The sequence below is a fragment of the Haliaeetus albicilla genome, chromosome 11, assembly GCF_947461875.1.
Source record: "Haliaeetus albicilla chromosome 11, bHalAlb1.1, whole genome shotgun sequence".
Classification (NCBI taxonomy): domain Eukaryota; kingdom Metazoa; phylum Chordata; class Aves; order Accipitriformes; family Accipitridae; genus Haliaeetus; species Haliaeetus albicilla.
Genome location: NC_091493.1, coordinates 10126337 through 10140059, shown reverse-complemented (window position 1 = coordinate 10140059; position 13723 = coordinate 10126337). Strand labels below are relative to the sequence as shown.

The window sequence follows — 13723 nt, the reverse complement described above, 5'->3', positions numbered from 1 at the left end:
TTGGTCTTAAGTAAGCAGAGGGGTGGACAAAGGAAGGATTGAAGAAATGAAAGCGTTCAACTTGCACATGGTTTCAGACTTGTGAAGCGGGGGGAAAGTGTGCATGCTGTATCTTTTTTCTCTTCTACAAAGCACTGCACTCCAATTAAGGAACGTAGTCATGTGCTGTACAGTCTCTTCATTGTCAGTAGAAAATAAAATACAGATAGGTAATTTGTGGCAACAATCACAAACTTGTAAAGCCAAAATTGGAAGGTGGTTGGTTTTTTGTTTTTCTTTTTTTTTTTTTTTTTTTTTACTTCGAGAAATGAGACATTTTGGAATACTGATCATGTCTTTGTGATTGTTTCCTAGTATTAGAGTTTTGTAAACTCTAAAACAAGGTTGATAGCAACTCTCTGAGTAGTTAGTTAGTTTGTTGTATACTTGGCTTTTGAAGACCTCTTACTGATAGTGGAAAACAGCTTCTTTTTTTTTGTTCAGTTAAAGAATGTGTGGATCACCTGAGCAGTGATGAAAATGAAGAGAAATTGGTTGCTTCGTTATGGGGTGCAGAAAGATGTTTACGGGTCTTAGAGAGTGTGAGTATGAGCAGATGCATTGCATTTCTGAAAACCGCTTTTTCTCAACTACACCTTTTCAATGTTACATTCTTTCAATATACAGTTACATAATACTATAATGTTGATTATTTTTTTTTAATAGAAGATACTAACTTTCTGATATTTATCAGCGTTTCTGGAATGTTTGTCTGAAAATTCCTTTTACCATTCTGTATGTATGTACAACTTTGCAAGTTTATTTTTTGTAAGAATAACTGAACGTAGCGATGGTTTTTCTTAAGTTCCTACAAAAAGCTGCTTTTTATGGATGTTGTTTTTGAGGCATGAGTTTGACTCTCTAGTGTGTGTCTTAGTAATAATGGATCATTACAGAAGCAGCATTTTCTTAGAAGCAATAAATCGATGTGTATTTTAAGAATTGCTACTTTTAAACATCAGCTGGCTAAGTGCTGAAAGAGAAGACTGCTCTGAGAGTCAAACTAGTCCTGTAATCAGTTGAGCGTGTATATTGAGATGGTAAATATTTTTTGATGAGAACTTTGAACAGAATTAAAATACATGGCACTTCTGTAGAGCTTAATTGACAGGAATTGTGAGCATATGCTTCTCTACAATGTCGTGTTTTGCTGAGTTTCATATTTTTACTCTTTTTGTATTGTGATATGGTAAGTGAGCAGAAGCATGTTGTGATGTTTTAGCAATATGTCTCCACACATCAGAAAGCGATGTTTGGGTTCAGAGTACAGGTCAATGAATCTTAATGAACCCCTTAAACCCAAGTTAGAGGGCAAATGGCTACAGTGATAACTTGTTTTCTTCACTAAAATAGAAAGACAGACTCAAAGATAGTGTACACTAAGGAAGCTAAAAACTGAGAAAGATGAACAGTTGCTGAAGTACTAATTCAAGGGTGCTTACTTAAAAATTAATGGCACCTAGCTCTTTACCTGCCATCTGAACAGTGAGAGAAAAATGTTCAGATCCAATTTCTTCTTTTATATTTGATAGATGGAATTGCCAAGCAACAGTAGAAGAGCCTCGTTTAGTGGTAGAGTATTCAAATTTGAACTTAAGGGTGGCTTGTGATGTAGTAAGACCCTTAGAAACTTGGGAGAGATGAGAAAATTCAACACACCATATCATGCAAATTTAAGAGGAGAACTTTTACTGTTTCTGAAAATTGATTCTGAATTTCAGTCAGGGGAATCAAGGAAAAACTTTATTTTTATGGTTGGATGCATAATAAGGTCTCAAAAGTGGAGCTGATGTCAAGTCCTAAAATTAACATTGTGTATATAATTGTATTCTGTGTTAAATTTTTATATATATTTACATACACATATATATGTACACACTTGGGACACTTGGCAGAACATTCTGCCACATGGTTTCTGTACTTACTGTGTCAGGGAAGATGGTTTTTATCTTTGGTGCCACAATTTTGTGTGATTAATTACAATGTGAAAACTCTAAGGAAATATTGGACAATGATAAGTGAAAGTTTACACTGGGTAATAACAAAGAAATGTGGAACTGAATGAAGTGGGGTTGTAGCGGAAGGGAATGCTTCTCTTTCGAGGGAAAAAAGTCCCATTTTTAATATTATTTTTTCCTCCTCTTTTTAGGTAACTGTGCATAATCCAGAAAATCAGAGCTATCTGATAGCATACAAAGACTCGCAGCTCATAGTTTCCTCAGCTAAGTAAGTTGTAACAAAAAGACATTTTTGCAGAGCACTGCACGATAGGGGAAAAAAAAATTGCTATACCAGAAGATTCTGGGAGGAAAACCCCCACAATTTCCACTGTTGCTTTTTATGAAGTAATGCTAAAGTTAATTTAGATGAGGGTATAGGTAACTACCTGAGTACTACCAATATGTAGTGCTGCTATTGTTGGTTCTGTGGAAGCTGCAAACTGTGGATTTGGCTCCTTCTGTACCAAATTAATATGAACACAGAAGAGGGCAGTTGGGAAACTACATTTATTTATTGTGTTTTCATTATTCTTAAGTGTTTACTGAAATGGAGTGTAACAGAATTGACAGTCTAACTAAAAATTGAAATAGTGAAATTATGTTCCTAGCTGTTCTCCCTGGCAAAGATGCTTGTACAAACACCACTAACACAGTTATCAATCTGGGTGAGGTCTCAGCTGACTGGCAGAGATTGTACCCCTCTTGTAGTGCTTTTCATAAGAGAACAAATTCAGCTGATAATTTGACTGCAGACCTTATTGGAAACATAATTTCATGGTTGTAGGTTAGGTATTTTGAGCATTTCTTTAAATAAAAAAAACCAAAAACCAAGCCACAGTTTACTATGCTATTTAGACCAATATATATTTTTGACATTTTTAGTTTTGTTTGTAATAGAAATCTGTGTTGTTGGTTTAACATCAAAGTAATGTCATGCAGTAGAATCATGCCTGTGGTCCAGTAGTGTTATGAGATTAAGGTTTTACTGCTAGGAAGTCACATGTCATTTATTTATTTCTTACAGAATGGAAATAGCTCTGAGGGCAGAACAAGAGAACATTTAGATAACGCTGTCAGAATAATGTTTTGCCTTGATGGTCAGAGGATATGAGAGGCTGGGTTTGCAGGGAGAGGAGATATCTTCTATAAGACCATGTGATGAAGTTGGAAAGAAAAATTAACTTTTACTCTTGAAATCTCAAGCTGATAAAGCTCTAAGCTACAAAGCTTTCCTGGTTTTTGTTTTCACAATTTCAGTTGAGCTCTTAAAAGATTTTATAGGTGGTCAGTTTATTATCTCTCCCTACAGACTGGGCGTCAGAAAAATTCTTTATAAGCTCTGTAGTTGAGGTTTTTTTTCCTGGTGAAACAAGTATAAAGGTGCAATGTCCTGTATGTTGTGGAGGTAATTTTGTTCTGCATCTTCTCCCTGCAGAGCACTGCAGCATTGTGAGGAGTTAATCCAGCGATATAATCGTGCTGAAGACAGTATCTGTTTACCAGACAATAAGCCTCTGCCTCACCAGAATGTAACTAACCATGTGGGTAAAGCAGTGGAAGACTGTATGAGGGCCATCATTGGTGTCTTGCTCAACCTGACAAATGATAATGGTAAAACAAAGAAACTTCTGCATATTCTGTGTTAAAGCATCAAATAAATTACCCTTTTCTTATGCTGATTATGGTTTTTCCATGTACAGTGCAATAAAGCAGTTATGTATGGTAGATGCTTGCTTTACAGTAATCACTAATTTGTCTTTGCAAATTGGATGAGTAATTGCAAGTATTAAGTGTTGAGGCGTGCTTTGGCTAGGAGAGTCCTGCTTGTCTTTAGGGCCAAAAGGTTTTTATCAGTCTGCTTATGATCATGAAAATGAGTATTTTCAAAACTGAGCCTCTGAATTCTTTTTGTTTACAGAATGGGGTAGTACAAAAACGGGTGAACAAGATGGTCTGATAGGCACAGCTATGAATTGTGTGCTTCAGGTTCCAAAGTTCCTACCTCAAGAACAGAGATTTGATATTCGGGTGCTGGTAAGCTATTGTATTTGTTACATTAACATAAAATGATTTTCCCCCTTCTTCTGCATTTATCTACTCTGGCTCCAAATTAAGGAGCAGCCTCTACAGTTTTCATTGACTATATATATATTTAGTGAGGTACTTAAAGAAGGTTTCTGTAAGGATTTGGTGGCTTTGAGCTCTAACCATTTTCCCTGTGTTTGGTGGGAAAAAGTGCACTGCTAGATGAACAGAGATTTAGCTGAATAAGTCTGTGAATTGTCTCATTTTCAAATGCCTTTTCAACTTTAAAAATATGGTGGATGTTATTGTTAGAGATAAAGGCTTTGTCAAATTTACTTCAGCTTGTGTAAAATGGGTCTGTGTGGCCTAAGTAACAACAGTGAAATTGTGTATGTGAAGGGTCTTTTAAGAATATAAGCTGAAGGTTGGACACCTGAATCCCTGATCTATAAATGAAATATCACCTTTAAAAATGTTTTCATGTTCAGAATTGGAAAAATTGAGATGCCTGCATGCAAGATCTAGTATAGAGGAATCTCAGTTTTGCCTCATACTTCTTTAAATCCTGATACCTGTGTCTATCAAACTGTTTCATAAAGGTGTGTAAGTAAATTATGTATCCTCAGAAAGATAATGCCTAAAGAAGACGTTTATCTGGATAGATGTTTTTTGCTAAATTATCCTTTTTTTAACATGGGTAATCCTCTTTTGACTCTCCAATTCTTGTAGGGACTGGGTCTGTTGATCAATCTAGTAGAATACAGTGCTCGGAATAGGCACTGTCTTGTCAATATGGAAACATCATGTTCTTTTGACTCATTCTGTACGGGAGAAGGAGATGATAGCCTAAAGATAACTGGACAGATTGATGCTGTTCAGGCTTTAGTGCAGGTAAGAAATGTGTTTTTCCTGTAATAGTTACCATTTCTTATTATCAGACTGTCAAGGGGGAAGGGAGAACTCAGCAATGAAGATTTGTCAGAATATTTTTCTGTTTAGTGTTTTGAGTTATACAGCATAGTGGGGGAAGAGGGGTGCTGCTCACAATTTTGACTTTCAGTACTGTACATTACAGAAACAGCTTTCCTGGTAAAAGACAGTGGTATCATTGTTATAGACATCCAAAAGCTGCTCTCATGGTCCATAAAGCTTTCTCGTTCCTATACAGTTTATTGCTAGTTTTCTTGTTCCTAAATGGTTTACTTATAGTTTTGTTTTAAACCAGCTGTAAAAATTGTAAGCTACTCTTGACTTACATTCTTTGCTTCAATAGGTTATTTTTGGTTTTTAAGTACTATCTTTTTGGGAGTTTGCAACTTTAAATTAAAAAAAATAATTAAGTATCATGCTTTATAAGAGCAGTGAAATATGGATGTAAAGACTAGGGATGTGAAACAGCATTCTTAAATGTTGTATTGACTAACTTGTTAAAAAAAGAAATCCACCAGTAATTTTGGTGAATGAGTTCCACTATGCAAACTAAAATAAAAGAACTGAAAGGAAATTACAGCCTTTTTATTTCAATTAAGATAATTTTATGGACGCTTTTAGCAGTTCTTCTATTTAATTATGTGAAATAACTGTCCAGCAGCAGACCAAAAAAAATCAACAATAAAACTAATAATATTAAATATCTTAATGTATACAGCTTGGCAAAGAAATATTTAAAACTGGTGGTTGTATGGCTTGGGAAGTAATTCATAAGTGCACAGTATGAGATTGCTGGTTCTGTCACATCCTTGATAAGTCATTTGAAATTGCTGTTTCAAATTTTTGCTTTTTACATATCAAGGGAAAAGCTAAGAGAGCAAAGAGAGGATAGCTAGCATGAAAAGAAAATGAGGATTGGTAGAGAACAAAAACAGACAGGAAAATATGGCAACTTAGTCTTCAAGCTGTGTCTCAAAGAAAACGATTAAACATTTACAACGCCCAAGAGGAGCCTGCCGACTGGTTCAACACTGGGGAGGGAGAGAGGCCTTTTCTGTAAAGCACAGTGTTAGTGTTGGGATAAATTATGTTTTCCTTTGAAGAAGAAAAGGCTATTGTTAAGAAAAGTATTGAAGACTAGCTGTATTAAGGGGTGAATTGTGAAGGGGAAATAAACTTTCAAGTATGAATTCAATGTGTTTAGGGTTTAATTCATAACAGAAATTCTCCTGAAATTTTCCTCATTAGCTATTTCTTGAGCGTGAGCGAGCAGCACAGCTGGCCGAGAGCCAGACAGATGAATTGATTAAAGAAGCTCCTACTGCTCAGCATGATAAGAGTGGGGAATGGCAAGAGACAAGTGGGGAGATACAGTGGGTCTCCACAGAAAAGCCAGATAGTACTGAAGAGAAAGATAAGAAGGAAGAAGATGATGAAGAACTTGATCTTAATAAAGGTACGTTGTCTGGTTGTGATGACCTCAGAAAAGGCAAAGAACTCCCTGATTGCATAAATTCCCACCTTGTCCTCCGCTTCCTATCTACATGCAGTCTCCTGGGCCGAGATTTCCTTAGTGTATCTCCCAGGTGAAACTGTTACAGGTCATAAGTAGGAGCATTTCAGAGCTGAAGCATGAGAAGTGGAAGAAGTTATGCTACTTTTTATTTTCTTAGTAGTACCTTCTATCAGTTCCTTCTGGAAAAAAAAAAACAAAAAAAACAATAAAACAAAAAACCCAAACAAAAAAAAGCAAACCTGGGGATGTTCTGTGTAAGAAATATTCTGGAAGGGATGGCTTTCAGGCTTTTATCTTGTTCTTCTGAAACAGTCCTTGAAAGTTACCTGCCTTAATTTTGTTTCCCAGGGTATCATGACCCGTTCTTGTTTCATGCTGCTTCTAGGTTTTTCTTTCCTCCCCTCCCTGTTTGCATGTAGCTTCTTTTGTCCCCATCTTGTGTGCGAGTTCTCCTCACTCCATTGGTGGTATCTCAGGTACCTGGGTAATACCTTGATGTGCTGCATCTTTGGTAGTTTGTTCTAGGAATTTGAGTATCTCTAAGCTGAGTTATGTAGGCTGTCTCTGGAAAATGTATCGAGTCTGAAACGTCAGTCTTTCTTGTTTAATCATCTACTAGTAGGTGCAGTATATTACTTCTAATAGTGTTTTAATCTTCTAATAGTAGGTGTGGTATATTACTTTCTCAAACCTTGCTTTATATCCTTTCTCCTTTTTGTAGCTCCATCAGTCGGTGTCTGCAGCTATTTGTGGTTTGCCAAAAAATGCTGTGAGCCATTAGCAAAAAGTGCTGTGTCTGTTATCCTTAATACAATAATATCACATGAAACATATTTGTATTTTGGTGTGTTAAACATACAGTTTGTACATTAAAATGGCAATTAATCAAGTACTATACAATGAAATGCGTTGAAAGCGAACAAACACCATTTTTCTGTTCAAGAATGTGCTGCTGAGTTAGTAAGTACAGAATTGGTCTGATTCTTGCCTCTGAAGTCTCAGTCCAAAAGCTCATTTTGTTTGAGAAAAAAGAATTCTGAAAAGTGATAATGAAAGATTGTATTTGAAGCAGTAAAAGATACCAGCTGCTTAGAGAATACAATACACTCAGTTGTCTCTCTTTACAGCTCTTCAGCATGCTGGGAAGCACATGGAAGACTGCATTGTGGCCTCATACACGGCATTGCTTCTAGGCTGTCTCTGCCAAGAGAGTCCAGTAAGGGAATAAGTCAATAACTTGCTCTTAAGTCCAGTACAATTTTTGGTGAAGCAATAATTTGCAGTATTGAAATCGTTTTTTTAAATTAGGGTTCGATGTGAGCTAGTACATTGATGAAGCTACACTGATGTATATAGTTTTGTGAACAGTTGCCAGAGGTATTGCATCCAAAACAAATTTTCTGAACATCGGTATGTTTATCAGAAACAGTTGGAATTGAATATTTAACCTCTTCCACCTCTCTCCTCTTTGCTGTTAGTCTTAGCCAACAAATGAACTTACTTCGGAAAGGCAAAGGAAAATTGGCTCACCTGTTCTATAACTATAAAAGCTTGCTTTATTTTTCAGTAGTTTCAGTAAGCAAGTTAACATCAGACTTGTTTATTCTTTCTTATCAGTCTGCTTTATTTTTTCCTCCATCAAAATTACATGAAATTGTGTAATAGAAGGCTGAAGTTAAAAATATGGAATTCTAACGGCTGAGAACTTCTTCTGTCAAATATATGCTCAGATGAAAATGAGGTTCAGACCTGCCTGCCTTCAGGCTTGTCTAAATTTACCATGATGGCAGAAATGGTGTTTAACATGCTGTTCTGTACCTCTTGACTGATTGGCTTCCATACAATTTTAGTGTTTGGAGTAATACCAACAATAAGTTCAATAATCCGCAACCCTTACCAATTATACAGGGAGATTCTTTCCATGTCAGGAGAGCAAGCTGGTGGGGTTTTTAGTTCTTGATGATCTCGTAGGTCCTGGGGAGGTCTGATGGTAGTAATGATCTTTAATGAAAAAAACCCAAAACAACAACAAAAAGATTGTAGTAGTTATGTTTCATAGAAGCATAAACACCATAAACATATGAATATTGCTTAAGAGAGACTTAAATCATAGAGATGACAGCAAAAACCATCTTACTAGTGCTATGAATATACTTGTCATGTTGCATCTCACATGCAGAGTAATATAGTTCTGTGTTGGAAAAATATTTCCCAAATTAAAATAGATTGTTTTATTTCTTAGATCAATGTGACTACTGTGAGGGAGTACTTACCTGAAGGGGACTTCTCAATAATGACTGAAATGCTCAAAAAATTTCTCAGTTTTATGAATCTTACTGTAAGTAATATATATTTTAAATTGATGTGTGTAGATATTTTTGTAATTGTGTTTTCTGTTACTAGTCCATACATTTTTAGAAGCGTTTAACATTTTTCAGTTTGAGTCTTTAGAAGAGCACAGGATGATTTTCTGTTTTTAAATACTGAAAACCCATCTGTCATTATTTTGGTAGTAAATGGAACAAAGCTACTTTCATTCCATTTGATTGTGACTGGTCAGGAAAATATTTTTGAATCCTCTGCCTGAATCTAATTGCTTTTACTGATATGTAATTCTAAATACTGAAATAAGCATAGCCCTCAAATATTTTAAAGAGGTATTACAAATGCTTGGTTGTTACTTCTGTTTTCTATTACATTTTCCAGTGTGCTGTTGGAACAACAGGCCAGAAATCTATCTCTAGGGTGATTGAATACTTGGAACACTGCTAGATACTTAACTTCCGCTGCAGGCAACTCTAATGCTGGAGCTACCCTTAGACAAAAGAAGAAGTCATGAAAGAAGTCCTTGAAGGATATACCAAGAGCATTCATCTGTGTCATTCGTGTTCGGATTTTTAAGGCTACCTGGTCTCTTAACCATGCATTCAGCATTTTCTAAAAGACAGTTACTACATCAATCTGCAACTATCAAAAATGAGGGGAAAAAGGTTCTGAGGAAAGTAAATAAAGAAACCATGCTGTTTATGATGCAGTGCAGTATTTAAATATTTTTTGGCAGGGTTTACCCTCCCTATCTTTTTTCTTGCTTTGTTTGTGACAAGTTTCAAGGGGAAAAACTTGCTGCTGATAGTGCAACTGCTGTTTACTGTTGAGCCACTGTTTCATGCCAGCCAGGTGCAAAGGCAGCTTAGCTACTGAGGTATCAAACAAATGTTCTAATAAAGAAGTTCTGGACAGCAGCACCGCTCCTATTTGAGTTTAATTTGCTCTTGCTTTTTTATTACTAGATTATTCCAAAATCATAAAATATAAATTTTTAAATACTTTTGTGATTTTAACTACTGTCTATATTTAAAATTTGTTGGAATCCAAAGAGGCAAGGATTGGATAGTTTATTTTTTTATACTGTTTTGATTGAAATTAGGTTGTTGAACTATTTCTCAGTTCTAAAACGATCACGGCCCATGTACTGTAAACTGATAGACCATAACACTTTGTAGTTCCAAGAAGCATGCAAACCTATAAACACACAAAGCCATTTGAGGGTATGTTATCCACAAAAGAAATAGTAACTGTAAAAAGCTGTGCCCTGTTTAAAAAAATGAAAGAAAAAAAAAAGAAAAAAAAATGTTCAATCCCAGGGTAGTTTACACTTCTAATAAGCAAAAACTTTTAAATGCTGTTTTAATTTGTTTCAAGGAAGCACTCAAGATGTATTTTATAATGCTCAATACAAAGAATTTGGATGTTTTAGGGGGAAGGATTTTAAAGAAGCTAAAACACCAATGGGGATTAATGTTTCCAGCTGACATAATCTTTCTATTTCATTCTTCTTGTAGTATGACAAAGTTTAAATGCATACAACACAAAGCCTTAAATTGCTGATATAGCTAAGATTTTGTTCAGTCTGAGGTCTAGTTCACAGCAAAGCATTGTGTTTGAAGACTTAAGTGGAACAAAGAATCCCAGAAAATACATGACTTTTTTTTAACAATTTTTTTCTTGCACTCATTATTCAGACCAACGGAATTGGTAATTATTTTTATTAAGGTGGTCTTGAATATTTGCAGACTGTTCTGAGATCTGCTTCATTGACATTTTTAAATACCTGTATAGGTAGTTACATCATGTTATTCCATTGAATTTGTAAAACTTGAAGCCATAAAAATATTAGTTCTATGTATAATGAGGGGGAAATAACAGGAAATCTAACCTGCTTTTAGATCTTGTGTTATCTCCATGTATAAAGTTAAGAACGCGTGCTTTTGTATCAGTGCCAGCTGTAAATTTTTTACATACAGTGGCTGCCTTCTATGTCTTCCTATTTTTGATAATGCAGATTGTTGGGAATTCTGTAAGGAAGTAACTGATTAGCGGCAAAAATCCTATGTTGGTCATACTTTTTTGCGTTTTCTCTCATCACCTTCTAAAACTTAGTGTATCAGTGTAACTTAGAAAAGTTTTTGAGGTTGTATTCCCCTTTGTTTTAAAAAAAAAAAAAAATCACTATTGAGAGCGAGGGAGAAGTTGTACTTAAGTGATCTACATCAGGAGGAAATTATTGAATATTTTGCCCGTCTAGTTTTCTGATTTTGGAGATTTTCACTTGTAATGGGATTTCAAATTAATTATGTAGCTTTCTGTGGAGAGATGGCAAGAGAAAATAAAATACAGATGTGATGATGGGGGAAAGCAGGGACAACTACCTTTCTTTGTTACACTGGTAATTGCTTGGGAATTGATTTACCTCAGTGTTTAACAGTTTTTTTTTAAATGTAACTAATTGTCAAGCACTGACAAATGCAGATTTTTTTTTTTTTTTGAGGGTGGGGGGAGAAATCACCCTGTGAACTGCAGTGCATTTTTCTGTGTTAGACCCTCAAATAACTCTGCATTAAAGGGTACTTGAGGCCAACTTGCAAATTAAAGTTTTAAAGTAACTTTTTTTCCATTGTAAATATTTGTGTAAATACTCTCAATTGGAAATTAGAACAGTAGAGTACTTTTCTGAATCCAATCCTATTTTTATTTTATACAGTATTTCTCAGCTGTGATCTTTGGAGCAAAAGCCAACGGCAGGAAAAATAGTTTGTACCAGTTTCATGAAGTATGTCTTTGGGTTTTTGTAAATAATTTTAACTCAAATAAAATTGCTACTTTCAATACATATCTTGTCTTTTAACATGCAATAAAACACTCCTCTGAGTGATTGCAGAAAGAAGGCAGTGTCAGGTAAATTGTTAAAAGGAAAAAAAAAAAAAAAGGGAGGAAAAAAAAAAATAATAGAGGAGCACCCTGAAGGTAGTGCTCTGTTTTTCACTGGTGTGTTGGGACAGCAAAATTCAGTGCCTGGACCTGAGGCTGTGGTCAGTCAAACCAGCTAAGCCTTGAAATTTTCTGGAGATGATGTGCTCAATCTCTTGATACATTTTGGAGTTCTCCACACAAGCTGCTATTGATCTTTGAGCAGAAGGGGCATGTAACAACTCTGAAGAGCTGTGGTTAGATAACAAAAATACGCTGAAGCGTAGGGGAAATGGGGCAGTTCTTGTTATGGTGGTACTTTTCACATCATGGAGGATGTTAATGGCTTCTTTCTTCAGTGAAAAATGAGAAACTTACCATGAGCATTGCTCTGTTTATTAACATGAATGATGCTTTAATTTCAGGATGGATTTTTTTCCCATGGATTTTTTCTTAATTGATGCAACTAGATACAGGTACAATATGCAATAATTCATGAGCTGTAAAGCAAGTTGAATGTGATGTGTCATCTCATGGCCACTCTTAACAAGGATCAGCATAATGTAACTATTTCTGTGCTGTAAACGAATGTAACTGGAGTTTGAAATATGGAGCAGCATGTTATTAGTATGTGGCACTGTAGGAGGCAAATACAGCTTTATGTAAGCAAATGTTTTCCAAAAAAAAAAAATCACCTGGTAAAAGTATTTTCTCTTGGTTACTTTGTTGGTAGATATGTAATGGAAGCATTATGTGTGGATGATTTGAGATGACATCAGCATTTTCAGATTAACAGGACAATTGTGAAGCTTCTATAGAAGATTTGGGAGTCATAGCCTTTCACATAAGTTATTTCACTTTCAGACTGTTTTGAAATGCATGATATGCATAATAACGTGATCTGGCATGATGTGTACAGCACTGATTTATCAATGTAAAAGCAGGTAGTAGTGCTGGAGATGATTTCTCAAGCTGGTCTAATGGAGTAGTTCTTGTGCTGTCAGCAGATTGAGTCTTTCTGAGCAGAAGATTGGACAGCGATCACAAAGGTATAAAAGCTTCGTTCTTCCCCCTCAGCGGAGCAGCTGTGCCAAGCATGCAGCTGTAGTAGTGTGGTTCTGCTAGGGAACTGAATAATCACTGCATAGCCACTTCTGGGTGGAAGAGAATTCTCATACCAATTTTAGGGCGCTACATTTTTTAACTTTTTCTGTAACAGAATATTCTAATGGCAGTTTTTGCTTTTAACCGTGTTTCCAGGCTCAGGTACCTCACTGGATTGATAAAGATGTTTTTGGTGTCAGATGCACTAGCGAGTATTCCGTCTGCCCTCATTTTTCCTGTTTGGATGTCAGTAATTCTTCCTTTGAGTAAGCAGAAGTCAAAACATACTTGGTTAGCTGGGGCTATTACCAGGCAAGCCCACCTGGCTTTTTCAGTGAAGTTTTTTATCATTTATGTGGTACTTTTCTTGTTTAAAGGGCAAGGAAAACAAAGATGTGTACTGGAGCTCAAAAGATAAAGAGGACTTAAGTAGCTGCCATTCTTCTGCATCAGGGCCTTCCTTATAGGATGGCTAATTGGGTTTTTGAAGGTAATGAGATTGGAATTTGCCCTGAATCCTGCTAGCCAAGTGTTTTCAAAACCAGGCCAAGGTAATTCTTGATGCTGCTGCTTCTCCTCCCCTGTGTAATATGTTAATTTGTCTTTGGGTAAAGGACACTACTGGATTCTTTTAGCTACATGGAACAGAAGCTGTTCATGCATATTCTTTTTTTACCTGCCCTAAAGGTCCCCTATCTAAGGGACTGTAACTTATTAAGACGTTCGTAGCATTAGTAGGTGCAGATAGTCTTACTGTAAATAAAAGCGAAACCTTTATAAATAATGCAGCTGCTTGAAGTCCTTATCCGATGGTAGATTGATTTACTAATGCTATAAGGATCTTTATTCCAGCTGTGAAAAT

General features: G+C 35.8%; 1 protein-coding gene across 5 annotated transcripts in view; it reads left to right on the top strand.

Moving 5' to 3' along the window:
• The window catches only part of WAPL (WAPL cohesin release factor), a 106280-nt gene extending 94600 nt beyond the window's left edge, over window positions 1-11680 (top strand). For all 5 annotated transcript variants that reach the window (XM_069796063.1, XM_069796066.1, XM_069796062.1 and 2 more), the window contains 9 exons: window positions 484-581; window positions 2189-2265; window positions 3475-3650; window positions 3958-4073; window positions 4794-4955; window positions 6243-6450; window positions 7638-7726; window positions 8753-8848; window positions 9217-11680. In XM_069796063.1, the coding sequence (XP_069652164.1) occupies window positions 484-581; window positions 2189-2265; window positions 3475-3650; window positions 3958-4073; window positions 4794-4955; window positions 6243-6450; window positions 7638-7726; window positions 8753-8848; window positions 9217-9282 (1088 nt within the window). In that variant the 3' untranslated portion in view covers window positions 9283-11680. The remainder of the gene's footprint in view (window positions 1-483; window positions 582-2188; window positions 2266-3474; window positions 3651-3957; window positions 4074-4793; window positions 4956-6242; window positions 6451-7637; window positions 7727-8752; window positions 8849-9216) is intronic.
• Window positions 11681-13723: the final 2043 nt, after the last annotated feature.